Raw genomic sequence first — 27,633 nt, 5'->3', positions numbered from 1 at the left:
GGCTCACAAAATTTATTTCAAAATGCATCCCAGGGTATCTCTGGCTCTGTGACGGGACCAGCCCAAGAGTGGGAATGGCTGAAATCTCTGAACCCTTCTCCCAACCAATAAACATCAGCCCAACAAGAGTCTTCTTCATAGGGTTTTGAATTTGAAGGCTTCATCCCTAGATGAAACCAAAACCCAACACTTTGTCCAAGAAGTGGGCCATGAAATTAGGTCTGCAAAGTAAAAAACCTGATTGTTTCTTATTCAGACTGGCTTCAGGTATACTAACTTGAATGGGAAACCAATAATAAAAACCTAAGATATGTAACTTTTCTTATTAGGTTACTGTCATGGAGAACTCAAAATTTCTACTTTTCTCCATTGTTCTGTAACTATACTTTGGTAAGCTCTGATACATGGTAGTTAATTTTTCTTCTATGTAGGAAACATGAAAACCTATTTACACACACGTATATATGTATATATAATGTAGATTCAAACATGTACTCAGGGGAAGTTAGGGAGAGAAATTTCTAGTTAAACATGATCTTGAGAAATTCTTCCATATGTGGAAAAGTCCTCAGTTCGTCTGACATATAGCGATACATACATATATACACACAGGACACTATGTATACATTTATCCCACATTCATTTAACCTCAAAACATAAAATAAATTCTTTTTTTCCTCCCTAAGCAAAAGCTAGGAATAACAACTCTATATACAGAATCCATCTTCGGAGGGCAACAGAGTAAGTTAAACCCCTTGTCTGTTTGTTAGAATTCAAAGGGCTGCACTTTGGCTAATCTGTTGGTGAAAGTACAAGGCAAAAGCAGGGGCATCAATCACAAGCCCCATCCACCATTTCCCAGAGAGGGGCTGTGGGCAAGGGGGGAATCCAAGGGCCTTGCGTTGGCTTTCTGAGAAGTAATAGGGCCTGGGGAGGGGCTGCCGTGACAGCTTCATTCTCCCGGTGGACAATGAGACTCCACCAACTCCTTATTGACCAAACATGAAATGCAGGCCTCTGGGACGAGGAGGCACTGGAGGAGGGGGATAGCAGAGGGCTTTTACCACACATGTCTAGGGCTAAGAAATACCTGGGATTTAGAAATGTTGTCACTGGCCTCTGGCCACTACCCTCAATGAGGACCTAATTGTAGGGATGGTTAGCAATTCCTACATGAAGGCTCTGCAGGACACTGACTAATTCTATCTGAGAGCAGGTACCCAAGGCTCAGGTGTGTGCAGCATGGACAGAGGTGGGAGGACAGGAGGGCAAGAATGCTGTTTTTATTTTGAGCTAACTCTACCTTATGGCTTTTTTGTCTGTAAGAAGAGGGAAGAGGGGAGATGTTTGGAGACAAGAAATCTCAAAATCAAGGTAGCAAGGGTTATAGCCTCTGTGAAGCAGAGTACAGGTGCAGTCAACATGGGTGGGACCACTAAGATCATTTCATTACATCCTAAAATATAATCTGTATATCTGTCCCATATATACAGCTTGAAAAGAAGGCCACACCTAGTTCTGGGTTCTTTAGTGACCAAGTTATTTGATAGCTTATGAGAAAATGACAAGTGTCTAAAGTAAAATTCTACGAGAATTTTCAGCAGAAAATTGAAGTGGACATTCAGTGTTCTGAATTGTGTCCAGTCGTACGAACTCAAGTCTTGGCTGAGAGCTAACATGTACCAGGACCACACAGTATCCAGGGGCAACAGAGAAAGAACCACAGTTCACTATTTACATTTGCAGACAAATTTTGGAAATTGCTAAGTGGAGTGAGCAATATTTAGGACTAAGGCAACCAATTTTCAGGGAAGAGATTAACAGAGTGGATACCCTAAAGTTAAGGATGCAAAATGGAAAAACCAGCTTCTGCCACAGTAAGATCACTATCTTAAAGTGTGCCCAGAGTCCTGGCAGATCTGGTAGCAGCCCCTGGCCCACTGAAGCATCCTATGCTTTGCTCTGGAAACCAGAGCCTTGCCCCTGCCTTGCCCCAGGTCCTTGCATGTGCAGAGATCCATAAGTGAGTAAGCAAGGGAATGTGGGTCCTGGCAGTGCCCTGCTAAGCACCCTCTGTAACCCAGAACAATTCCCCTCCCTCTCTGTACCATGCTCTCCACTGCTTGAGGGTCTCACTGTGGTAATTCCGTGGCAGCGGGAGAGTTGTAGAAAGCTAGGGTAATTCCCTGGCACAGGGACAGCAAGAATAAAGAGTAAAGGGGAACAGGTGAAAGGGGAGGAAATGAGAAGATAAAGGCACATAACAGAAGAATGGAAATAAAGACAATGGGGGCCGGGGGGAATGGAAACAGAGCTGATGAAATGACATTTTATTTCAAGTTTGGAAATTAAATTTAAAAAGGATAAAATTTACCGTAATTCAGTGGGAAAAAGGAACAAGAGCACGTTTGTACTCTAGAAAAAGCTGATGTTATAGGCATGCAACCGTATTTAATATACGTGGTTGCATAAATACACCCATACTGACAGCCAAAGAGGTTTGCCACCAATGTACAGCAGTCAGAGACTCAGGACCTCATTGTAGGCCTGCTGATTGTCAGGTGTGTGACTCTAAATAATTAACAACATCCCTGAGCTCCAGCTTCTTTACATGTACAATGGGGATACTTTCATCTGCACTTCCCATTTTCCAAAGGTACCAAGGGAATAATTCCTTCAACAGACATTTATTGAGTGCCTACTATGGGCCAGGCAGGTGTGAATATGCTTTGCAATACATAACAAAGAGTATGAATGGAACGTGCAATTCAACCACATTTTTCCATAATAATTTAAGAAGTATTATGTTTCCATGCTCTTGAACTCTGTAGCTTTCCTTTTAGAAGTAGGATTTCCATAAGTAAAATGTGAAATTTAAATTTTAAATTGGTCTTCAAAGTAGTCAAAAGTCCTTGAGCTTCCCAACTCCTGTGTGTGAGGGAGAGAGAAGAAAGGCAAGTTCTGGGCTTGGAAAGTGGCCATATATTCTGAGGTTTCCAGACCAGAAATGTTTAAGATTTTACTGTTTAGGCTCCTACAAATGAGAATCAGAGTGAGACTCTTTAACAAATGGAAGCATATTTTTTTTTTTTTATTAAAAAAATTTTTTTTTTTCCAACGTTTATTTATTCTTTTTGGGACAGAGAGAGACAGAGCATGAACGGGGGAGGGGCAGAGAGAGAGGGAGACACAGAATCGGAATCAGGCTCCAGGCTCTGAGCCATCAGCCCAGAGCCTGACGCGGGGCTCGAACTCACGGACCGCGAGATCGTGACCTGGCTGAAGTCGGACGCTTAACCGACTGCGCCACCCAGGCGCCCCAACAAATGGAAGCATATTTTGCACACACACAAAAAATAGTGTGATCTAGGTCCTTAAAGATCCAATGCCCAACCTAAGAGCCAGGCACAGGAATGTGAGTTCTGGATGCCAAAGGGCAGCCTGAACAAGGCCTGGCATTTTGAGGTGGCTGGAGTGTGGAGTTCACTCTGATGATTTTCTGCATACGTGGAAGCCACTAGAAGGAGATTAATAAAATATGATTTTTTTGTAGGACAATAAAAATCATACGATGTTTAGAAAAGTAGTAAAAAGACTTGACATAATTGACATGGCAAAGAAAGACAGTACTTATAGAAAATAACAGATACTGATGACAGGTACATAGGGCATTTAGGAGAAGTTGATTTCCACTTAGCTTTTCTAAAATCAGTCTTGGTAACCCCACTAAAAATAAAATCACAAAAGTGGTTCCAGTCTGTCCCATTTATTCTTTGGTCCTTGTTGTTTCTCAAAGCTTATCAGTAGCTTATTGTACCCCCTCGTGCCCACTTCTTGGTTTGAAAAACTTCCTAAGGCATTATTACTGAAAAGTGTCTGAATGATCTACTTGGATATTTTCAGTGGCTATGGCCATCATGGGGACAGGCCACCAGTTACCACCTACTCCTTTCTTGGGTAGGGGTCTAGGCTATTTATTGCACTGGTACACCCTACTGACTTATGTGATCTCCAAATTGTCCCTTCCCCTCATAACACTCATTTTCAATTCCTGAAGGGCTGTGTATTTATGATTATCCTTGTTTTCCTGGATCCTCACCCTTATAATGATTCCTTTAGTTCAGATCTACCGGGTTATTGGTGGGATAACTCATTCTCAGACATTATAGTCTTTATAAAGGTATCCCAAGAAATGAATGAAAGAGGCACTCGCATTTTCTGGTATGCAGAGCACAGCAGAAATTGCCTCAAAACTCCACCTTCTGATGAAAAACCCTGCTGGAAACTGGATCACTTATGTTTTAAACCGGGTAGTCTGTTTCTTCACCTGATACTCTGAGAACAGTATTTTTCAGAGCACAGATGTTACTAGAAAAGAAAAGAAAAAAAATTCTATGATCAAATAAGTCTGGGAAATGCTGGATTAAATAAAATTGGAGAGCTTTCTTTCTTATATGACTTTGTAGATCCTTTGATCTGCTAATTGCACCAAGACTCTCTAAAATTGAGTTATAATATGCAGCATTTTCCCAAAATTCTTTGCTCACTGAATCTTTGTTTCAAGACTTTCCTCCTGGGACTAATGTTCCAAAGGTTACTTTGGGAAATGCTCGTCTAGACTTATAACCCTTGGATTCAGTTTCTCCTGAGGAGAAAGCAAAATCATTGTGAAGGAGAAAGGAATGGGGAAGAAATGGAAAAAGAATCTAATTCTGCAAGTACTGAGCAATACTTAAATTGAATTTCCTAAGGAAAAATGAATTTCTCTGGAAGAGTAGCAAAGTGACTGGTTTTCTTATATTTCTCTATTTTCATGTGTTTTGATCTTTTTATAAAGCTCAAGAGACAATGGCAACATTTTGTAGCCTCTCTTACAGAAGACACTGTTGGTCAATTCTCAGGCCACAGGAAACTCATGGCTGGAATATTCGCAGGAACAGAATCAGGAATTGCTTGGAAGAGACCTCTCCCCTTTAAGTCGGTTCAGTTAACATGGGTACATCATGGACATTTAGTTTAAATTTTATCCAAATCAATCATTGTTCAGACTCTTACACTGCCACTTTCTCCCGAGATATACCTCCACTCCACACATATTAGTATATATGTTTGCACAATTTTGAATAGAGTTTGTAATCATCTAGGAAAGACTTCCAAGCCTTCAGATGACTGTTACATTGTGGAACTTAGTTTACAACAACCCATATTTTGGTATATAAGCTGTTGGTGATTATAGCTGAAAGCATGGTTGTCCTAGACCTGGGACTCCTAGTCAAAAAGATCACCAGCCCAGAGGATGTTGCCATCTCCATCATTGGAGTCAACCTACTCATGCCAGGTCTTCTTAGTCAACTCTCTTTTCTAATTGAAAGAGTGTATCAAGGAAGCCTTATACTTTTGCTGACTCCAATTTAAAACCACAAAGTTATCCTTCTGGTCAAGGGTGTCACTTTCAAGGTGAACTTCACTGAAGAGTTAATTCCTAAGTCATGGGCCCTTAGTTAAATCATAACTACCTTTTAAATGGCAGGTTCTGATTGATATGATCCAGAAAAAAACTGAAAGAGACATCTGATAACCTAGATTTTTGTCTTCAGACTAGACAGCAAACTCCCTGAAGGCAGGGGTTCTGTCTTGTCCTTCATGTTCTTTCCCAAAGCCAGTGTAGAGGCTGGCATGGAATATGTGTTCCAAGTATTAGCTGAGCAAGCAAATAATCAGAAGCAGGGCCCAACCTAGTCAGTCTACTACCTCCACCCCCCAGTGAGGGCTTGGGTTTCTCATTTGTAGAAGAGGTTATCTGCCTCTATGTCCATGGGTCACTTAGAGTGGTCACTGAGATGAAGGATGTGGGAGTGGAAGACCATCACCATCTTCCTAACAGTAGCGATGACAAAGCTCCTGATGACACATCTTAGCCAGACACACCTTGAGGGATGCTAACTCTTCTGGAAAGGGCATTGCCCCAGAGCAATGACTTCTGCCCTATGACAACCTCTACTGTTTGTTGGTGGACAAACATAACAGGGTCAACCAAGCTGGTGAGACCTCTATTTTGTGATTAAAGATCTCTGGAAAAACAGCAGGAGACTGGCTTTTGTGAGAAATATCATTCACAAAGGCAATAAATTTGATCTGGTATCCAGTTTCTAGCAGGACATATTAGCATATGTGTCTCTGTGATGAAACAAGCCTGTTTGTTACCTCAGCAGGTCTTTGTGTGACTCACTCCCCTAATTTGGCTCCAAATCCTTCTTTCTGCCTTATGGTGCTCTCTTTTCCTCTCTCTGGGGGAAAGCCCAGCGTGGCCTTCTAGCACCAATGAAACCTCACACTTACCCCTTCTGGGAGCAGGTCAAGGAGCAAAGGGCAGTATGGAAAAAGGCAAGGACCAAGAATAAGAATGAAGATGTTTAATTAGTAGGATGTCAGGTATACTAGGTTGGGTGACTGGTGGTAGGGATGGCAAGGGATGAGAATTGAAAAAATAAAGCTAAATCAAAGCAAAACCACAGGCATACAAGATAATGACATGAAATTTATCTCTCTCTGTATACTTTGCTGATTGCCCAATTAAGAACCATTTTTGAGAGCTAATAACATGAACTGGTGCCTTTCTGCACTTGGCTTCAGAAATCTAGATGTCCTATAAGAACATCTGCAGTGTTGAGGACTCTGAGGGCAAATGCTTCTGGGTAAAAGGGTAGGGCCAAGCTGGGGTGGGGGCAGAGGGCCTCCTGGTTGGAGCTACTTCACTGCACAGCTCCAGGGAGCTCTTCTTATGTAGCATGCCATATAAATGGCTCCGCCGGAGTTGTACTCCTGGTAAAACATCTTGGAGACTTAGCAATCTTAACTTCTCCTTTGGGATGCTAGTGACATGAGATGAAAAGGAAACAGAGCCGTCCGGAAAAAAAAAAAAAAGTTGTAGAGGCATAATAAGCACCTCCTCCTCCAACAAACAGTTAAACCGCTCTTCACACAGGTAATTCCAATAAGCCCTCCCTCTTCACATATCCAGAAACATATAACAAAGGCATTCATACTTATCCAGATGATTCTATTCCATTACCTATGGCCCCATCGCTCTTGAAATTTATTGTGTAAGTTATACTAGGATTACACACACAAGAAGCTCAGAGTACCATAAAGGAGAAAATACTATTAATATTGATTATATAACCTGCTAGTTTGCATTTAATTTCATAATGTCCATGAAATTCACCTTCAGGAGTTTTAATCCTAAACACTGTAAATAGTTTTTATATTTGCTGGGTGAATGCAAATATCATGGAAGACCACAGGAGATTTTTGTTTTTGTCAATCCTTCTTTTAACTTGCTTTGCTTAGTCAAGGGAGAAGATAGGGTCCAAATCAAATAAACCAGACCCTTTGACTTCACCAGCTAAAATGCAAGCAAAACTGATTTCTCTTCATGTTGTTTTACCCCACAGTTAATTTGTATCACTAAGGAATTTTCTAGGAAAGTACTCAGCAAACTCAAGGCTTCTCTGGTTGCCAAGCTCATGGAAACGAAGTGCTTTCTCTTAAAACTCTGAAAGAGACATTCCAAAGTAACCCACCATTAGATACTGAGCCAGCAATAGACTTCATATCTATGAAAATAGAAAGGAGGGGAGGAAAGAAAATGCATAACATAAACAAGAACAGACAAAACCTTAAAGAGGAAGGAGAAAGGAAAACATTTAGACTCCTTGAGTGATGGAAATAAATACCAAAGCTATTAGTTTCAGTTCAAAGGACATATCACTTTATGCTGTTTATTATTTCTTGAGGATTATTTATTTTATCTTAAAATATCCAAAGGGTAAAAGGGGTCCTGGAGGTAAGCGGCAGTGAAACTGACCTGGTCGGGAGAGGGCCTGTGATTGGAATGTTGTGGCCTCCCAGGAGATCGGTGGTGGTGGTGGTGGTGGTGGTGGTGGTAATGGTGGTGGTCCTCATCATAGTTGTCTGCCATCAGCTTCATTCTGTTCTGGGTCTGCACAGAACAAAAACCAGAGAAGATTCCATCAGGAGCTGGAAGACCAGCCAAAAAGACACAAGGCAAAATTACAGCACCTATAGAGCTCCTTTTGTTCCTGATCCAGAAGTTTTCATTTTTAGTCAAATTGAAACTTAATAAAGAATGCACCATGCCATTTGGTAAAAGAGCTTGGACCTACATTAGATGTAAGTGCACTTCCCCCTATGTGATTTAAAAGGGGGAAAAAAGCGGATATATACCTGAAGGTGCTTTGTTTTACATTATCAAGCGATCATACAGGTCCAGAGTAAGCTTACAATCACAAACTGCCAACAATCACATCCTACATCCTAGAGCAAGCGAGAGAAGGAAGCCCTGGATGAAAAGATGGGAAAGGGCTGGGCAGAGACACAGAACTACGGACATGTGATGGTCTTACAAGACAAGGCAGAGGAATCCACTCAAAAGCTGCCAAATGCAAAAATAGTGATGGAGATGCTATGATGGCTTCTAGGGAAAGCTCTCTATGGACAATTTAATTGATAGTGCTTTTTGGGGAAATTGAGCAAAAGGAGCAAAGTTGATGTAGAAGAGCTGACCACTGCAATTTATGCCCCACTATGTTTGTCACATGAGGCACCCAGGTGTCATGGTTTCAATTCCCAGGACATACAATTGTACCATTTTATTATGTAGGGCAAGAAACAGACCAGCAATGAATTGACCTAACAGGGTCATAGAACCTAGAAAAATGCCTAAAGACCATGGAAAAAGGCAGATAAAAATATCCAGCCCAGAAAGCCAGGAAATGTAGAGACTACACGTGTGTATTTGGAGATAAGACTGTCTGTATTCAAGCCCCACTCTATGTCTTTGCTGGTTATGTGGTCTTTTGAGAGTTAACTATTTGTAAGCTTCAATTTCCTCAACTATAAATTGGAGTAATGGTGTCTCCCTCCATGAGGTCACTGTGAGGAGCAAGGGATACAATGGGCTTCAAGTGTCAGTTCGTGGTCCATAATAGGCTTACAGTAAAAAATCAAATGCCATTATTACTAATATTTTTGCCATTGTTGACAGTAAGAAACCTCTCCTTCTTATACATGGTATGTCCTCAGCCTGTGGTACCTCCCCCAGCCACCTTCCCTCACCTCTTCCTTCTGTGTCTGGCTAATTCACAATCTTTTCTCTAGGAGCCTTTTCCTGACCCCATCCCTGATGCCAGGACATGTGCGTCTCCTGCTTATCATCACTCTGTAACCTCAGATCTACCTGTCCAGCTGTCAGTAGACTTGAGGCTGTTTCTTTCCCCTGTCTCTCCCCAGAATCTAGCACCAGGCCTAGTAGATGTAAATACACTGTGCTGCAACGAGGGACTGAAAGAAAGAAGAGCCAGGATTTTGAGGGATGCTGCCATCCTAGAGGTGACTGCACACTTGTTTTTAGCCAGGGAAGGTCACTGAGAGTTGAGGACATCTCAGGAGTTGCCATAAGAATCCCACTGGTGGCTTGAGATGATAGCAAACCATCAGCACTTCAGGAGAGCTGGAAATCAAAGGCAGAGCCTCCAACTGGCTGGAATTTTATTAGGTAATATAAATAATACTTTGATAACAATTCTGGACCTAACATAGTGTATTCTTGTAGCATGTTTCATGTACAATCTAACTAATCCTCAAAACTTTCCTGGGAGGAATTATTACTATCCTCACTTGCAGCTAGAAAATCAAGACAGAGATTTCAGCCCCCAGAGTCTCATTTTTACATAGAACATAGAGATTTCCTGGGTCTTCCAATTCTCAATATCTAGCCTTTGCTCTTTGCCATGCTACTAGCAGAAAAGACAAACAGCTAATCAAACAGAAACAGCTTTCCCATAGATGCTTTGGTTCTGTTAAGTTTTGGAAACACTTCATATCCCAGTTCTATCTGCCAGTGGATATCTCATGATTTACTCACCCCATTTTGAAAAATGTGTATGATATCTGAAAGTCCTCACAGTGGGTGTAACAAAATGCATGTGTATGGTTAAAAACAATAAAAATAGAGGGAAAAGTCCACCTAACAATTAAATAAAAAATCCCAGGCAATCTTTGGCAGCTGATAGCAATTTCACCCTTCTCCTGTCCACTTAAAGTGTCAGAAGACCCAATGGGCAAGTTACAGCTTGTGAGAAAGAGCAGGTCAGTGGAGCTGTTGCCGACCAAGTACTGAGAGTCCCCTCATTCGGCCTGCCCTCCTACAAGTGATTCTCAAATACAGTGTTCATGCCTGAAATTCACTCCAGTATTGTTAGGAACCTGTACTTTTGAACTCATGAACTAATAAATCTGAAATTGTTTCTTCTAACAGAATTCTGAGAGCCTGAAGGGAGCTGTAAGACCTGCCACGGTCAAGAAGGAAGGGGCTCACCCAAGAATGAGCGATGAAGCCTAAATGAACAAATAATAACTCTGCTATTGTAAACATCATAATGTCCTTATCCTTTGGGGAAGCTCCTGTGATTTTATGAGATTATTTTCTTACTAGCAACAAGCCTAAAGTTTCCTACCTTTGAACTGTATCCCATAAAAGAATGTACAAGCTAAACAAGATGCTATATGCAGTCCTAAATGTGTCTGCTGAAATGAGGTGTTGGAGAATAGGCATGTCATGGGATAAAGACTGTAAATGAATGATGTCATCTTTCCAATTTGGTGCTGAAATATAAATAAACCATGTTGTTCATGTGAATACCAGATCTGGGGGAAATGTACACAGAGCAATTGTGAGCGGAAGAGGCTTCTTTTGATTAGTCTGGAATGGAAGAGAAGAGTGTGAACCAGAGATGAATAATGAGAATTTGGCTTGATACTCTAGACCATTTTTATTTATCTTGCTTGTAACATATCCCCTAAACTGTGACCGATTTCTTACAGGCTGGATGCTAGTTTTCCCGTCTATAAAAAAAGTTTGACCAATTCTACTCACTTAACTGTCAAACTGAAAATGGATCTCTTTTATTATTTTTTTATGTTCATTTATTTATTTTTGAGAGAGACAGACAGTGTGAACGGGGGAGGGGCAGAGAGAGAGGGAGAGAGAGAATCCCAAGTAGGCTCCATGCTGCCAGCACAGAGCCCAATGTGGGGCTCAAACTCATGAAACTGTGAGATTGTGACCTGAGCCCAAACCAAGAGTCGGATGCTTAACTCCCTGAGCCACCCAGGTGCCCCTCTTTTGATTTTTTAAAAAAATCTATATTACCTATCCTCATCTCCGCCCAATTATATTGGCTTCCTAACATACCAAGAATGGTCTAGAAGGGTGAAAAGACATGAATAAATCTCCCCTGAAGATCGATGGAAGAAAAACTATAGAAAATTGTAACAAAGATAGCATGTGTTCAAAGAACTCTAGACACGCTTACCAGGTGACTCCATGTGCAATGGTTCATATCCCTGCAGTCGACAGATATACAAGGTGCCCACCACAAAGCCTTAAATAGCAGTTCTTCTGGGCAGTCATAACTGGAATCTCAGGAAAATCAATACAGAGTTAGAGAGAGGGAGAGCTTTCCACAGCACCGCACTTGGGAACTCGTGGACTCATTTAGCAATGCACCGAGGCCCATTTTTATTTCCTTTTCAGTGTCTACCAAACTGCTGACCTGACACGTTTGCCTTTGGCTAACTGTGTTAAATTCATTTTACTATATTATGTCATGACTGCTGAGACAGATCTAATCAGATTTTATTTTCCACTTCCTCTTTCTTCCAGGCGCCACCTTATTTCTCTAGGGCGAAAGACTCCTCTAACAGCTCTCCCGCTGCACTCTTGCCTCCCACTGAACACAATCCATAGCTGGAGTGACATCAGATCCCTGTTAGTCCCTGGCTTCAAGCTCCTCAGAGACTCCCCACTGCCCTCAGGAAAAGAGCCCCAGCTCCTCCACAGCTTACAAAGCTCTTGGGCGGTAACTGCTTGCTGTTCATTTCCAACCTCACCTCTTGGGCTCCGTATCCCCAGCCCTGGGATGTGCCATTCACAGTTCCAGTCATGCTCTCCATTCTCCCTCCCTTCACCTGAGTTATACCCGTTAATTCTTCTGGCCTTAGCTTTAACACCATCACCTCCAGGAACGCCTCCCCCGAGCCTGCCACAGAAGGGATTCGGTTCTCTTCCACTGCCTTCCCCGGGATCATGTAGCCACCTCCAAGCTCCTTTCCATTATAGCACTTATCCCAATGAATGGTAAATAATCATGTGCCATCTTGGCTTTCTCCACCACTAGGTTAAAATTCTCTTGAGGAAAGCACTACATCTGAATCCTTGTACTTACCACCTGGCACAGAGTTTGGTGCATATGTAGTAAATAAATGTGTGTCAGATAAATGTATGGATGTATGAAGGAATGAATGAAATGGGTGTAGACGATTCTGGAACAGATGAAAGGGAAAAGTGTACACCTAGCTTCTACGATGAGCCAGCTGAGTATATAAATCTTCATGTGATAGTTTAACTCTTCCTATTGTGTATTTGTTTTTGGTTGCTGTTCTTGGGAATGGGAGCACAAGTTAGTATAGTTTTGGAGCTGTTGGAAAAGCTGAATTGGTTTTCTTCAAGATATATTCTATTCTTTAGTAAAATGGACCCAGTGAAATACTCCGTGTCCCTGGTTAACTTACCTCATTAAGAATAAAGGATTGGGGGTGTTATGGGATTCATTTCCTTACTATCCCCTAGCCTTTAGAAGAGCAGGAGTCTTTAGAATACTTTTGTTAGTACCAAAAGTCAACCATGGAAAACTGAAACTTTATCCATTAACTAAAATCCCTGATGAACACCATCTGTGAAAAGGTGCCATATACTCCATCTCTTTGACATTTCTGAAGAGTTTATCCAAGGAGCTCTTGAAACAAAATGAAAATCCTTGATTGACTAGTAATAGACTCAATAGCTTAATGGCAATATGTAGCTATAAAAGTGTAATATTAAAACTGCCTTTAAAAATATTTTAGCAAGGTGGCAATAATGAACTATGCTTTGATCAGTCATCTGGATCAAGTTAACAATAAAACCTTCATGAATATGGTTTAAATAAGAAAAAAATATAATAAGATTTGTTGCTATGGGATATGGAGATAATACCATACAATAGCAATTACACTTTCTTCTATCAGGTTTTGTTTTCTCCCTCTTTCCTGCCAGGGAAATCTGAAATAGTCCAGAACTCTTCTACTGGTCTTGTTTCTGCCAAATCAGAGCAAGGTCAACAGTTCTTGTCTCAGAGCAAAAGATGGAGAAACCAGACAACAACTGGACAGTGAGGAGGCAAGGGATTTCCTGTACATCCACCAGGCCCACATGGCAATGAATCATAATTGAGTGGCGTCTGGGTTCCAATGGTTGGGTCACTCTTGGAGGACAAAATGAAGCAGCAGGATGAAGAAGCTATTAGGGGAGTGTGCCGCATCAGGGAACTTTATGGGATTAAGTAAGAATCAAGGATGGGAAAGGCTTCCACTGTGGACATTGCACAGAAATGCATTCAACACTTACCAAACTTCTGTAACCATAAAGAACAATGATGTGCCAGGCTAAGTGTTTGGTTAGTATACTTGCGTTGACTCCTTGCTTTTGAGATAGCTATTCTTATGAGCCTTCTTTTACAGTTGAGAAACCCAAACCCATCATTGCTCAGCTCCACTCACTGGAGGAACAGGACTGAAACCCAGGTTTCTGACTCCCAAGTCCTATTGTAGTGAGGTGAAGGGTAAGGTCCCAGGCCAGAGACTGGGGACAGACAAAGCAAAGATAAATAAGACATGAGGAATTAGAGGACTATGTCACAATATGGGAAGGAAAAAAAGAGGGAAGGGATTGGTTTACACAAATGCCCAAAGACTGGAAAAATCCCCTCCAGCTGAGGGCAGGGGCATCAAATAAGGCCCCATGGGTCAGATGCCCTTGAACTAAGACTTGAAAGTTGGCAGGGACATGAGTATGAAGAAGAGCAGGCTGGGGAGATTCCATGGTAAACTCACCTTGAGAGGAAAAACAGATCAACAGGGGGACTGGAATCCAAAATATGAGGGGTGTGTGTGTGTGTGTGTGTGTGTGTGTGTGTGTGTGTTGCTTTCTTCATTCCCATATTGGATGTGGGGAGAGTAGGAAACATTTGAGATGATAATTAACTATCTTATTTCTCAAAAGACCTTATGAACGTGGGACATTTGGGAAGGTATTTAAGACAGAGCAATCGTCATATGCTCACACGTGTCAAACCATGGCATCTCTGAGAAAATGAGCCAGGCTCTGGACATCTATGTATTTACAACTGTCTATACAATCTACTGCTACAACATCAGTCCTGCTTTGAAAACTGGTCTCATATCCTCCAATTCATTCAGCTGATCAGTCCTTTCTGACTTCCCACTGTATTAGAAGCCCTCCCTCAGTCTTTATTTATAAATGGAAAATTAGTAGGTCACCATGGAGAGTTTAGAAGCTATTTTTGCTACCTATTCATTAAATGCCGTTATTTTATTTTTAATTATTATAGAGAATGTCATATCCTCTTGTCTACCCTGGAAGTCACTTGCAGCTTGAATGGACCTGCAGTCCTGGATGTGCTGCTATCTTCCCATCTCAAATCCATGTACCTCTCTGCCTGAAGTCTTCCTCTAGCCACAGGTGCAGGTTTGGCCAGGGAACAGGGCAGGCCAAAGTGTGGGGAGTTCACGTCCTTAGAACAATGCCTGATCTATGAGGGAGAGAGGGAGGGAGGTGATGGATAAATAACCAATGTCCCAGTCCTTTTGTGGGACCATCCTATGGTGTGTTTCAGAATCTCTCAAAAGATCCTAGCAGACTGTAGCCCTGGCTGATTTTAGCAGGTAAGCACACATTAATTCACCTTTATTGGCATTTTCACATTCTGTTTCACTTCTCAATTTTCTCATCATGCTTCTTGGGATCACCTCCCAAATAAACTACCTGCACCAAATCTTTGTCTCTGGGTATGTTTTTGTGAGAACCCCAGCAAATGATTAACAAGCCTATGTCTAACTTTTGCACAGGACTAACATTCCTGTGACTACCAGTCCTTTCCATGGACAGCTCTTGAGATTTCTCATCACCTGGGAACATAGATCTCTCATCTTTTCTAGGGGAGTAACATAGGCCTGGCACTAGTTCTGTTTCTGCCAAATATTTAATATGAGACTTAGGCTGAATTACTTTTCTATGAGCCTCAGTTTCTGTATCTATAAAATGGGCAAGAGAAGAAAGAATGTCTTTAGCATGAACCAAACTCCACATAGATAAGATGCTGGTCTATTGTTCTTATTCCTTGTTGTACATTTTGCACAGTTTTTCCTTCTTTTTTCCTTCTAAAATCAAGGGAGAGAAATTATTCTGGTAGACTACTTCCTGCTGCCACCTTAGGAACCTGAAGAGTTCCCAGAAAGGTTGTAGACAACGACTGAAGGGAAAGCATGCTTGCCTCTGTTCTACTACCAGCCAGTGCAGCCCATGGGAGGAGAATTATCTACAGAGAAAGAGTTCTATGTGCTCTGCCAGTAATAGGGAGGTTAGGATTCTTCACAGTGGCAGAAAAAAGGCCAGCATTATGAGATGGAGTCACATATAAATATCAGTGATGACAACCAATGCTTCCCCAGGCCTGTTGTGTGCCAAGCATAGCAACTTTGCTGTTGTCATCTAATTTAGTCCATTACACCAACAGCGATGTAGGTTGAAGGTGAGGGGCATATTGAGGATCTTTTTTTTTTTTTTTTGAGAGAGAGAGAGAGAGAATGAACGGGGGAGAGGGGCAGAGGGAGAATCAAGCAGGCTCCACACGCAGCGTGGAGCCCAATGCCAGGCTTGATCCCCTGATCATGAGATCGTGACCAGAGTCAAAGTCAAGAGTCAGAAGCTTAACGGAATGTGAGCCACTCAGGCACCCCTCAAAAACTTTAATAGCTGCTATAACAGGGGCAGAAACCAAAAGAACCAAGAGTGACTCAAATGCAAATGACCTTGTTGTCAGTCCCGGTAGAGGCTGTTAGTATCCCCACTTTACAGATGAAGAAACTGAGGTTTAAGAAGACTAGGAAGTTTACCCAAGATCACACAACTGGTAGATTTGGAACTCTAATTCCAGAGCCTTCTATGTAACCACTGTACCCTACTGCTCAGATCCATAAGGACTGACACCTGCATTAAAAAAAAAAAAGATTGATCTGGGAATGGGCTCCAACTCTCTGCACAATGACTCTAGAGCTGAGAAGAGAAGCAGTTCACTTTATTGATTTTAATGTTCTCTGAAAACAATGAGACTCAGACATACTCTAAAATCTTGATTGAGTCACAAAGGAGTCCATGTTGCTGACCGACCCTAATATAAATTCAAAAGTCATTACCCACAATCCATACTAACTTCTAATGCTTCAACCAAGATGGTTTTGCAGCTAGGCTAGGATATTAGCAACTGCAGACAACCAAGGAATTTCTAACATCCTGAGCACTGTTGGAGGTGGTGGGGTCCGGGGGGTGGGCGGGAGGGAAAAACTCTAGAAGTTTCTACCACAAAGTTACTTAGTTAAGCACAGGTCTGTTTAATTAAGTAGTGGGCAGCACATGCTATACTTAGCTTTTAAACACTTGTAAAGTCCTCTTCATTCATTTATCTTACTTGTCACTGACAAGCTCTTCAAGGACTGTAACAGTATGCAGAGCATGAAGAGCCTGGGTAAACAACACATATTTTATGTGGAGTCTAAACTATTTCAACTCAGAGAGTCAATAGAGGGTCTCTGGAAAAAAAAACAAAAAAACAAAAAAACAAAAAAAATAGGCTGTCCTTCTAACTAAGGATGCATTCTCTGCATGGTCTATTATGAGTTTCTTCAGAAAGTGAGTTTCGAAAATCAAATCCCATTTTTTTAGCTAAAAAGAAAAAAGGGGGGTGGAAAGAAAGGAAGGAAGGAAGGAAGGATGAAGGAAAAGAAAGAGAAGACAGATGAAAAAGGAAAAGAAAAAAGGAAGAAAGAAAGAGGAGGCTATTTGCAGGCACTGGGATTCAGACTCCGTAATTGTGTTGACAGGGAGGTTAAGGTCTTCATTCAATTCACACAGTCAACAAATATTTATTATCACTGGCCTAGGCAGAACTGGCATTACCACATCATCTCATCAACTAATGAATTAAAAACACACACAAAAAAACCCACCCCAGTGTCTAGCCTAACATAATTAGCCAATAGATTGTAAAATGCCAGTGAGTGACAATTCCAAGGAGAACTTGAAGGACTTGAGTAGCCCATCACACCTCAGGAAGGGACAGAGAGTCTTACAAGACGAGGGCTAAGAAGACCAGTGTCCACACACCTGGAGATATACAAGAATATTCACAGGGAGTAAACGGACTTTGCAATAGTTATGGATTTACTTAAAAATGCATTTGAATGCAACAAGCACATCAAACACAGAATTCATACAAATTATATCAGAAGACATGGAAAACGTAGTGAAGGTGGTTCTCAAAATGACTGAAGCTTGAGACACCCTCATCAAGAGGAAAGAGCAGAGCAGCTGGGAATGGATTTGGTTGTGGACAGCAGAGTCTGGAATCTGGAGTAGGCTGGGGAGAACGAATGCATCCCCAGGAACTGTCAGAGGACAGAAGGACATTCTCCAGGGGCTTTTGACCTCAACGCAGAACTGGGAGCAAATGAAATCTGGGCCTGCTCCCAGTTCTGAAGCTGAGTGGAAGGGCATCAACCCAAGACCTCCTCTGCACCTCAGTCCCTTCAAAACAAGACAAATGACAACAAAAGGGGGAAAGAGGGAGGGTGTGAGCAACGCAAAACATGTGATGGGGCTGTTGGCCATTCTGCACACAGAGAGAAGCCCAGGGAGGGGTGGGGAGGCAAGAGCAGAGGTTTGGCAGGGCGCAGGGGCCTGGCAGTAGAGAGCAGGAGGAAGATAGTGAAAGACAGCTTAGGCCCTGGACAGAGAACAAAACCCCTCTCCCCAGCTGCTCTCACACTTGGGTAAAACAATTGGAGAAAATGTAAACACACTCATTAGTAGTTTTCCAATCAGTTGGAAAACAAATGAGAAGAAAGAAATGGCAGCGGAGTGTCCCAAATACCAAAATTATGAAACATTCCCTCTGGCGTTTATCTCCTCATTGGGCTGTTTGCTGTTTGGATTTCAGTGCCCTTACTAGCTTTATATGGGATACTCCTAACTTAGGCTAGCTAGCACCAATTTACTTCCACATGGTAAAAAGAGTGTGAGTCACATGTTCCACTCTGGGCAGGTCTCAGTGGACAACTACCCCCAGGGACGCACAGACACGACAGGCACATCATTCGTTGGCACTCATGTGCTTCTTGAGCTGATATTCCCCCAGCACACAAAAATGAAAACTCATCCATAACCACCACCTCTTCTCCTGTGAAAACTTAACGCCAAAGAACAGACAAAGTGGAACTCCTGGGTTTCTGAGTCTGACAGAAATACAATTTCCAGAAAGGATGAAATGACATTCTGATTTCATCTGGAGATGCCCAGGGTGTTGAATCATGTTCCCCACTCCCCCCGTCACCGCCCCCACTGCCCCCAACATTATATTAAATTCATCAAATGGATGTATTTTGAAAACATTTTTTTTCTTAGTCACTTGTTTAGGGTAGAATCCAAAATGCTGATTTTTCTATCATCCTGAAGTGTTAATAGTGTAAGTAGTAAATAACCAGATGTACTTAAACTTGAATCTAAACAGAAGCAGGCATTAAAGTACAGACTGAACATTTCTTCACAGCACTAGGAAAAGGTGGGTAACTGGACAGTTGAGGTAATCTCTCTCTTTTTTTAAATGTTTATTTCTTTATTTTGATAGTGAGAGAGATAGAGATTGAGTAGGGGAGGGGCAGAGAGAGAGGGAGATAGAGAATCCCAAGCCGGTTCCACGCTGTCAGCACAGAGCCCAACATTGGGCTTGAACTCATGAACCCTGAGATCATGACCTGAGCTGAAATCAAGAGTCAGTCACTTAACTGACTGAGCCACCCAGGCACTCTGAGGTGATCTCTTCTAAGAATCTTGAGAATTTCAGGAACCATCTCAAAATCTCTCTTCTACGAATGAGGGCTTACCAGAATAATCCAGATTCACGGCAATGTTAGTGGTTGGCCACACCTTAAATCAATGAATCCAAGTTTACTATTTTACTGAAAGACAGACTAAGTCTCCAAAAGGTTGAAGTTAATCACAAACCCAGGAGAAAGCCCTAGAATACTTGCCTGTTGGCCCCAGGCCCTTCCTGTGCCCCTGGCTGCTTTCCCATTTGATTTGCATGTGTAGACAAGTCCACCATGCCCATGACCAGTAACACCACAGACCACCTTATGTCTTTGTTTTGCATTCCAAAGTACTATGGTATTAATTTCCATTCTTGCAGTCTGAACAGCATCAAACACCTAATCATTTTGGTTTCAATGCCTACAGATAGGTTAAGGAATTTTCCATTTTCTTTGAGATATGAGTCTTAGTTCTCTAGCAGAACTACTGATTTAGCTTTATAATTTCTTCTTTTTTATAGCATCTATTAGTTTTTTATTACATAAAGCATACATGCTAGCTGTGAAAAATTAAATAATACAAAAGACTTTATGAAAAGAAAATTAATATTCCCTCTCTGACTACCCAAATATCTATTCCCACTGTTAAGGTTTTTTTGTGTTTTACCAGACAATTTTTATGCATCATGCAAACACAGATACTTGTACATACTCCTCTAGAAATAAAATGCCCAATATGTCTTGACCAGCCTTACATATCAAGATCATATAGAGTGATATCATTTCTAATGGTTACACATTATTCCATTCCGTGCATGTACTTTTATTTACCAATCTTCTGTTGATGTACTAAAATAGTGGGCAGAACTCTTTATTTTGTTCAAAGCTCTATCCCAAGCACCTAAAACATTACCTGGCACACAGTGAATGTTTGTTGAATGAATGAATGAATGAATGAATGAGGGACATTTGGGTCATTTCCAGTTTTTCATTATTCCAAAAATATTTAAAGAATACTTTTCCATAGGGATAGTTTTATCTGTCCTCATGTGCTTGTTCTCATCAAGGATGGGTGCTGAAACAGCTTATAAAAGCTGTTTCTATAACGTGCTAGGAAAAGAGATTTAGGAGAAATCCCTAGAATAGAGTATACACATTTTAAACCTTGAAAGATATCACTAAATTTCCCTTTAGAAATGTTGGCCAACTTCCAGTCTGTGCCCCTTTCCCCAGACTGTGCCAACACAGAGTCTCTTCAAATTCTAATCTTCAAAAATCCAATACGTGAAAAACTGTATCACATTCATATTTCCTTCAATATAATTTGAGGCTGAGCATCTTTTCAAACATTTATTGGCTGTTTCTATTTCACTATCTGTGAGCCTCCTTTTGCCCACTTTGGGGGAGGGATTGGGGGACTTTTCTCTTACTGGTTGTAACAATAATTGCATATTTTAAAAAAATTAGCAAGAGCTCCTTTCAGAAAGACAAGAACCTAAGTAAAAGTGGGAAGAAAGCAAGTACGAACAGACTATGTGTGGAAAGGGAAATGTCCACAGACAGGCTAGATTTGAGGATGCTGGGGAATCTGTGATTATTGGAGCACATCAGCGTCTGGAATGTTCACTTGAGCAGGAGAGAAAGGGGGAAGTATTAGCCAGTGGTGTGCTGGGATGCAAACAGAGCTGGCCCCCTTCTCTCTATGCCACAGCCCGGCAAGGAGGCGGCGGTTATAGGTGGAACATTAGCAGGAGACTAGTGTGAGCAGTTCATATGGTGCTTCACTTCTCTGCAAAACGCTTGTGGGTTTCTTCAAAATCTGGGCCATCCATCCATGGGAGAGTACTGGGCATGTAAATGCCACTCATCATGCATGTGTTAGTGGGAAGAATCTAATGCAACTTTCTTCCCCAAACAGGAATTCCCTGTATAGCAGTCCTGGTGGATACATTACCTAGCGATGGGAAACTTGATACCTTATGAGACGATATATTAAATGGCTTAAAGTGTCTTCCCTCCCCCATTCCTGAAATATTTTGAGCTTTTTGGCTGCAGTTTCAGTCCACTTGTCCTAATTCTGGTTTTTGGGAGGGGGCCCAGGTTTTTAGACATTTCTATGCAGTTATGCCCGCTATCTCTAGCTTACCTAGCCTAACCATTCTTTGTCTTCTCTACTGATCATTTTCTCCTTGTCTCCTCTATGTACCCCATCACACATGGGGTCATTGCAGTATGTCAGGGCTCCTCTAAGAGTATAATTCCTTGAACAGAGTCTGAATAATCCAAGTCTTCACATGTGTCCTTAACCTGCATTAAATACTATTTAAAAATAATTAATACACTCCTATGTTGCCTTGATCTCTTAACATCTGCTGGGCAATGATGACTCATATTAAAATTTGCAATTGATTAAACTCATATCCTTGATGGCCAGTTTCCCCTCCATTTATATACTCACACATACGGCTGTGCGCGTGTGCACACGCGCGCACACACACACACACACACGAGACGCGCAGCATGTGCATGCCAGAATTTTAATTCTAAGCATAAACTTCATTCTTTTCCTTACTGAATATTTGCTTTGACTTATCCTAACTAAATTTGGGTCTGTCATTCCATCCTGCTGAGATATTTCTCAATTCTAATTATGTCTTCCATTGTTTTAGGTAACCTTCCCAGCTTTGAGCCATCACATTTTCGAAAGTGTGTTTTCAAAGTCATATAATTGGGTCCATGTACATGCTGGAAGGACAGAGTCCAGCACTTCTGGCAATCTCTCTGTAGAGGTGACAGGATCCCCTAACCAACCTGCCTAGGGTGGAGTTGTTCAAACAGTAAGTTCATCCAAATGGACCACTATTTAGTCCTTATTTCTGCATCTGGTAAAAAAAAAAAAAAAAAAGCACAGAAAGGAAAAAGGAAAAAAGAATACAAACTAATACAAATGCCTAGCTGAAATCCTGGTACCTTGTGTCTATGGCATTCCCTCAACCTAAATTGATATTGATCTTATCAAAAAATAAAGTGAGCTTAGCATTTCTTAATCTTAGCAAACAAATAAAGAATCTTAGCAGTTGCTGATTTTATTCCAGGTTTAACAAACCATAGATTGAATACTTGTTCTGGAATCTGGGTGTGGATCAATTTCAAACTTACAGTACTTCATAAACACATATGCCTCTTAGGCATTTAGAAGTTAAATGCTGGAGGTGGGTAAAATTTAGAAAATCCTAAGAAAAAGGGAAGTTAGTTTCCCTGTTCTTTAGGTGCTTTTATCCACTGCTGGCAGGATTGTAAACTAGAAAAAACTTTCTCAAGGGCTATTTGATACTATGTATTAAAATTCAAAATATGCATGCCCTGGGGTAAAAGAGTCTCCTCTTGAAAAGAAAGTTAGACAGGTACACAGGGATGAAAAGGATAAAAGGATATTCACTGGGATGTTGATCACAGTAGCAATTAATGAGAAGTAAATAAAATGTTCATCTATCAGGATTTTGCTTAACAGATTGTTGAATAACCATTGTCATATAATGGAATCCTCAGAAACCACTCAAGAGTAATAGATATTTATATTCATCAGAAGGAAAAATATCACAACATATAGTTGAATGGAAGGAGAAACAGATGGTAGAACAACATGTTCATATAAAATAAAATATAAATATCTATATTTAAACACTTTTGCAGGTTTATATATGTATTTGTGTGTATGGATGGATACATACATACATACATACATACATACATATGTGAAAAAGGCCCAGAAAGATGAACACTAAATATTGATGGTTATTGCCAAGTGCTTGGATTTCAGGGAGTTTACTTACTCCTTTATTCCTTTCTAAATTATTTGAATATTCAATAAATTATAGGAAATAAGAAATGAAACAATAAAAATGATTTCTCTCCTCCATATATTAAAATGCTGAGATATAAATTGTTTCTTCAGTTAGAAGGAAATAGGGTCAAAATCATTTTAGCTCAGGGGAATGGACTCCTGAGACTGAGGCTGTCTCAGTCCCTTGCAGTCTTCTGTTTCTGTGCACTTCGATAGTGCAGGGTTGAATGGAGCCCTGCCTTCTTGGCCACAGATCTCTTCCTTTCAGCCTGATCCTTTCAGATTCTAGCAAACTAACACGGCAACTTGCTTCACAAGAGGCATTTAACAAACCTGGCCCCTTTTAAATACTGACGAATTGGGGCACCTGGGTGGCGCAGTCGGTTAAGTGTCCGACTTCAGCCAGGTCACGATCTTGCGGTCCATGAGTTCGAGCCCCGCGTCAGGCTCTGGGCTGATGGCTCAGAGCCTGGAGCCTGTTTCCGATTCTGTGTCTCCCTCTCTCTCTGCCCCTCCCCCGTTCATGCTCTATCTCTCTCTGTCCCAAAAATAAATAAACGTTGAAAAAAAAAAAAATACTGACGAATGCATGTACTTCACAACTGCATTGAGAGGCATGGCTGGGGCTGTGTAGCACAGCTGGTTGGAAGAGGGAAATCTCCCAAGTCCCTGTCAGGCTCTGAACCAGTGTACCACTGCCAAACTCAAGTCCTCCCCCAAGAGCCCCGGAGCCCTCAGCTGGATCAAGTCACTGTCCATTTGAGTTCTGCCTCATGGGCCAAAGATTGGGTGCATCTCTTTGCTGGGTCTTTTCAAACTGGGAGAGTTAATAGTACAGCTCCAAGTTCAGGAAATTTCTTGTAATAATATGGCATTGCAGTAATGTATAGGCTAAAGTCATGCAAAAAATATTTGTCTCATTCCCACACTCTAAAACTTGGTAATTATATAGAAGCTTGGACATTAAGGACCCAGACATAAAGGAGTGGGTTAAAAAGCATAATTATGGCTCAGAAACAGCATGAGCCTGGGGACATTTCAGGCCAGGTCCTACACAACAAAACAAAACAAAAAACCCAGCACCCAAAATCAAATGGTGGGCCCTCTCTCTCTTTCCCATTTTGGGAAATAACCCATTAACAAAATAATGTACCATAATGATTATTTAGAAACAGACATGAGATGGAAACTGGCAGCAAAATGAAGTCTTTAGTTCTGGGATTTGAAGGTTAATGGCCCAAGGATCTCTCAGGTCCTGAAGCTTTATAGGACATTATTTGAAATTTGTGCTACAGAGGGAAAGACTTCAAGTTTCCATGTCTCATAGGCTGTATAATTGAAAGAAGCTGTTACTTTATACTTGGTATGGTATTGGGGGGGACATTAATAAAAGACCCAAGTCACTACTGGCAAACTATTCTTAAGTATGCAGAAAACAAGAATATGCCCTGGGAGGTACCCAAGCTTCATCAAACCCAAGGTTAGCACTCATAGGCAGAAAGGACCCAGCAACCTAATCTCAGAAGCCATTCTATCATTAATCAAAATGCTGGTTCCAAACTTGTTTCGTGTTGACAGTTTTCATATCATAATCTCCCTTAAGAATACACAATAGCTCCCTATTGTCTTATGTATCACATAGAAACAGTTCAGTCGCTGGACAAGGCCAACCATTCCCTTTATTCCTCAACAATCCACCTCCTCCCTGCTGCATCCACAGAAACTCTCCCCAAAGATGGTCTCCAAAACCATGTACACACAGATTCATCTCTATCCTGGCCACTACTCTGAGATTAGGTTGCTGGGTCATTTCTGCCTGTGAGTGCTTACCTTGGGCCAGGAATGACCTCTTCTTACAAAGCCAGGTCCTACAGCCTCCATCATAGCTAGACCTCAAATGTAACCCATTAAAACAATTTCCATAACTGGAAGTGTCCTGGAGAGTAAAGAAAACTAGAAGTGAAGTCAGAAGGCATTGTCAAGAGGTCAAAGTTAAGTCACTTAAGAGCTGTTCAACTACCAGAAAATTATTCAACCTCTCTGATTTTGTGCAAAAGGCATCAGGAGGCTACTGGATACCAAAGGAGATTCTCTGAGCTCAGCCTGTGGCTTCTAATTCCTTTTTATAGCCCAGGAATATCTGAAACAAGGATCAGATCTTCTATGGGCTCAATAAACTCTATTGAGCAACTATCTCTCTTACCCATTATCATTGTGTGCCTGTGCTGACCAGCTTATCTCCACTCCCACACTCATTCCTGCTACGTGGTCCCATCCCAGCCCCCAGGTACACCTCTTCTGGTGACAACTACAGCCAAAAACCATCCCGAATCTTGCCATTTATTTTATGTTTACAGTGCTTGAATCTGCAAGGCTGTCTATATAGAGAGAGTAAGCATTTGGATACCAAAAGATTCCCTCCTTGGGGGGTTGCTGACCTCCTTCATTAGATCAAATGCTGATCTGTCAATCACATCCATAAGCTTTTAGCGGCCTTTCCCTGAGTTTCTAAGGTGGTGTAGTTTGTAAGGCTGGTGGTAGAGTTGGTATTTGGTGAAGGTGGGCAAGAAGCTCACCACATACAAACAGTTTAGGATCTGCTGCTACAGTTAATATAACTATTTGAAACATTAAGACACACATAAATTGTTTTTGAGCATTTTGCCATGAGGTAGCCAAAAACATTACAGAGAAGCAGAAGTTAAAATAATAATCTGTATTGTCTTTATAATTTTTTCATTTTCTTTCCCCTTCTAATTTGTGATCGTCCTTCTTTATCTCTGAGTTTATGAGGCACAGCATTAAGCATTTTGGGAGTTCCAAGCTGGGAATCACTGCATACTTGGAAAGTCCAATATTTACTATTTCTTCTCAATATGCCACTGCTGAAGAATAATCAGGAAAGGATTCTTTCTCCCTCCTTTTTAAATTTTCTTGCTTCCTACGAGATGCCTCCCCGAAGTCCTGGGAAGGCTACATGCCCATAAAGATCTTGGTATCAGTGAGTATGAAAACCAGCATACACATATATCAACTCTGTCCCTGAATAAGTGTGTGGTTTTTATTTGGTTTGTTCCAGAAGCTCTTTCTTTGATTTGCATTTCAGCAGTGTGCAAGATCTGAGAAACATGCTAACCTCCTGGCAAACTATCAGGAGAAAATTGCTTTAACTGGAGAATGAGGCCTCTTCTTTCCCAGAACTTTCTTTGCATTCTCTGAGTTTGAGAACAAAACGTAATACTTAAAAAACAAACAAACAAAGGAATCAACAAACAAACAACAGAGGTTAGACCCAAGACTTTATCCCAGATGGTTGAAAGTAAGGAGAATAATTGCCTACAAATCAATCAACAGATTGAGCAGAGGGGGGAAAAGATGCTGTGCTGTTTCCTTGATCCCTATCTGGATTCCCAGAGTTCCACGGAACATTCCAAAAGTAATTTGGCTTTTGTGCACAGTACACAGGGAGTAATGTTTTTCAACAGAATTTCATAAGGAGATGGGGGGATAATTTTGGGTCTTGCTCTCAGCAGAAGCTGAAAACTGGGTGTGGCTAAAGGACAACATCAGGCTTTTTTATGTGACCCCTCTTTTGAAAAACCACCCCAGAGATGAAAAATCACCTGCCCTCACCTCACTGAGAATTCACGTGGATTTGCCCAAGAGAATTTCTGCTCATAAAAATCTGCAAAACAGATCTGTTAAAACAAACCTGTAATTATGAACAGAACAAGAATTTCACTTAAATAATTTTGCAGCTTTTATACCAACTGATTCAATAACCCCCAAACCTGATCGGACTAGTCAAACTTGACAAGATTCAAGTCTCCTAAAGGTGGTTACCGAGCATGCATGACTGACCACCAAACTATGTGAGATACTGAAAAAAAAGAATAAAGAACAAGACAATGACTTCCAACCCAAGCAATGTAAAATACTCAACAATGGTTTTCCACATAAAACTGTTTGGCAGCAAACAGGGAGAGCCTATTGGCAAGTCTGTTTTTTGGACCAGATTCCAGAAATGGAAATTAAGTGACAGGATGTGCCCAAGGTCATGCATACGTGGGTGACCTGATAAAGGAATGTGGAATGCCTGAACTCCAGCCAATGTTAGCCCCTTCCACTTTGGAGGAAGAAAGACCAACAGTGAGAGGATGGTCTGTAAATTCTGTGGCTGTACCTGCGTCCTCACAGACTCTTTCCATGCTCAGCGGAGTTATCATTAAACTAAAGCATCACACATCACTCTAACATTTTCCTCAGAGAGAAATTATAGCTTTCTACTTCCTCAATTCTCTTGGTCTTGGTCAGAACATTAATATTTGTTGGACAGCATGTTTTTAAGTGGGAAGATATTTTAAAAATCAAATATTCTGGTTTGTTTCAAAGAATATGTTCTCAGCTAAAGTCTGATGCTTTCTTCCTGTGGGGGTGAGCCACAGTTGGCCACGATTCACCAAAGTTTCCACCAGCTAACAATAAAAAATTATGTCCCATTCTAAAGAAACAAAAGAAAAATTATAGTAAAGTTGTGCATTTCCTCTCCAGTCCCCGAAGACAATCTAAAGAACTGGCTCAACATGCCAAATTAAGCCATGAGAATTTATCCATATCTAATAAGGATTAGCAAATGCTACAACACTGAACATGGCCTTGACATAATTTATATTCCAACTTCTACGGCACTGGGTTCAGCGTGCTCTCATTCCAGCCCTGACATAGGA

General features: G+C 41.2%; 1 protein-coding gene across 10 annotated transcripts in view; it reads right to left on the bottom strand.

Moving 5' to 3' along the window:
• Positions 1 to 27,633, bottom strand: part of ERC2 (ELKS/RAB6-interacting/CAST family member 2) — a 934,759-nt gene that overhangs the window by 177,600 nt on the left and 729,526 nt on the right. For all 10 annotated transcript variants that reach the window (XR_015248352.1, XR_015248351.1, XR_015248353.1 and 7 more), the window contains one exon: positions 7,868 to 8,002. Coding sequence is in view for 7 of the 10 variants with exons in the window: in XM_086697880.1 (XP_086554006.1) it covers positions 7,868 to 8,002 (135 nt within the window). In the remaining 3 variants the exon portion in view is untranslated. The remainder of the gene's footprint in view (positions 1 to 7,867; positions 8,003 to 27,633) is intronic.

The sequence above is a fragment of the Puma concolor genome, chromosome A2 (genome assembly GCF_028749965.1).
Source record: "Puma concolor isolate L17-30 chromosome A2, mPumCon1.1.hap2, whole genome shotgun sequence".
Lineage (NCBI taxonomy): Eukaryota > Metazoa > Chordata > Mammalia > Carnivora > Felidae > Puma > Puma concolor.
The sequence above is the reverse complement of the archived record's forward strand: the minus strand, read 5'-3'. Positions and strand labels throughout refer to the sequence as shown.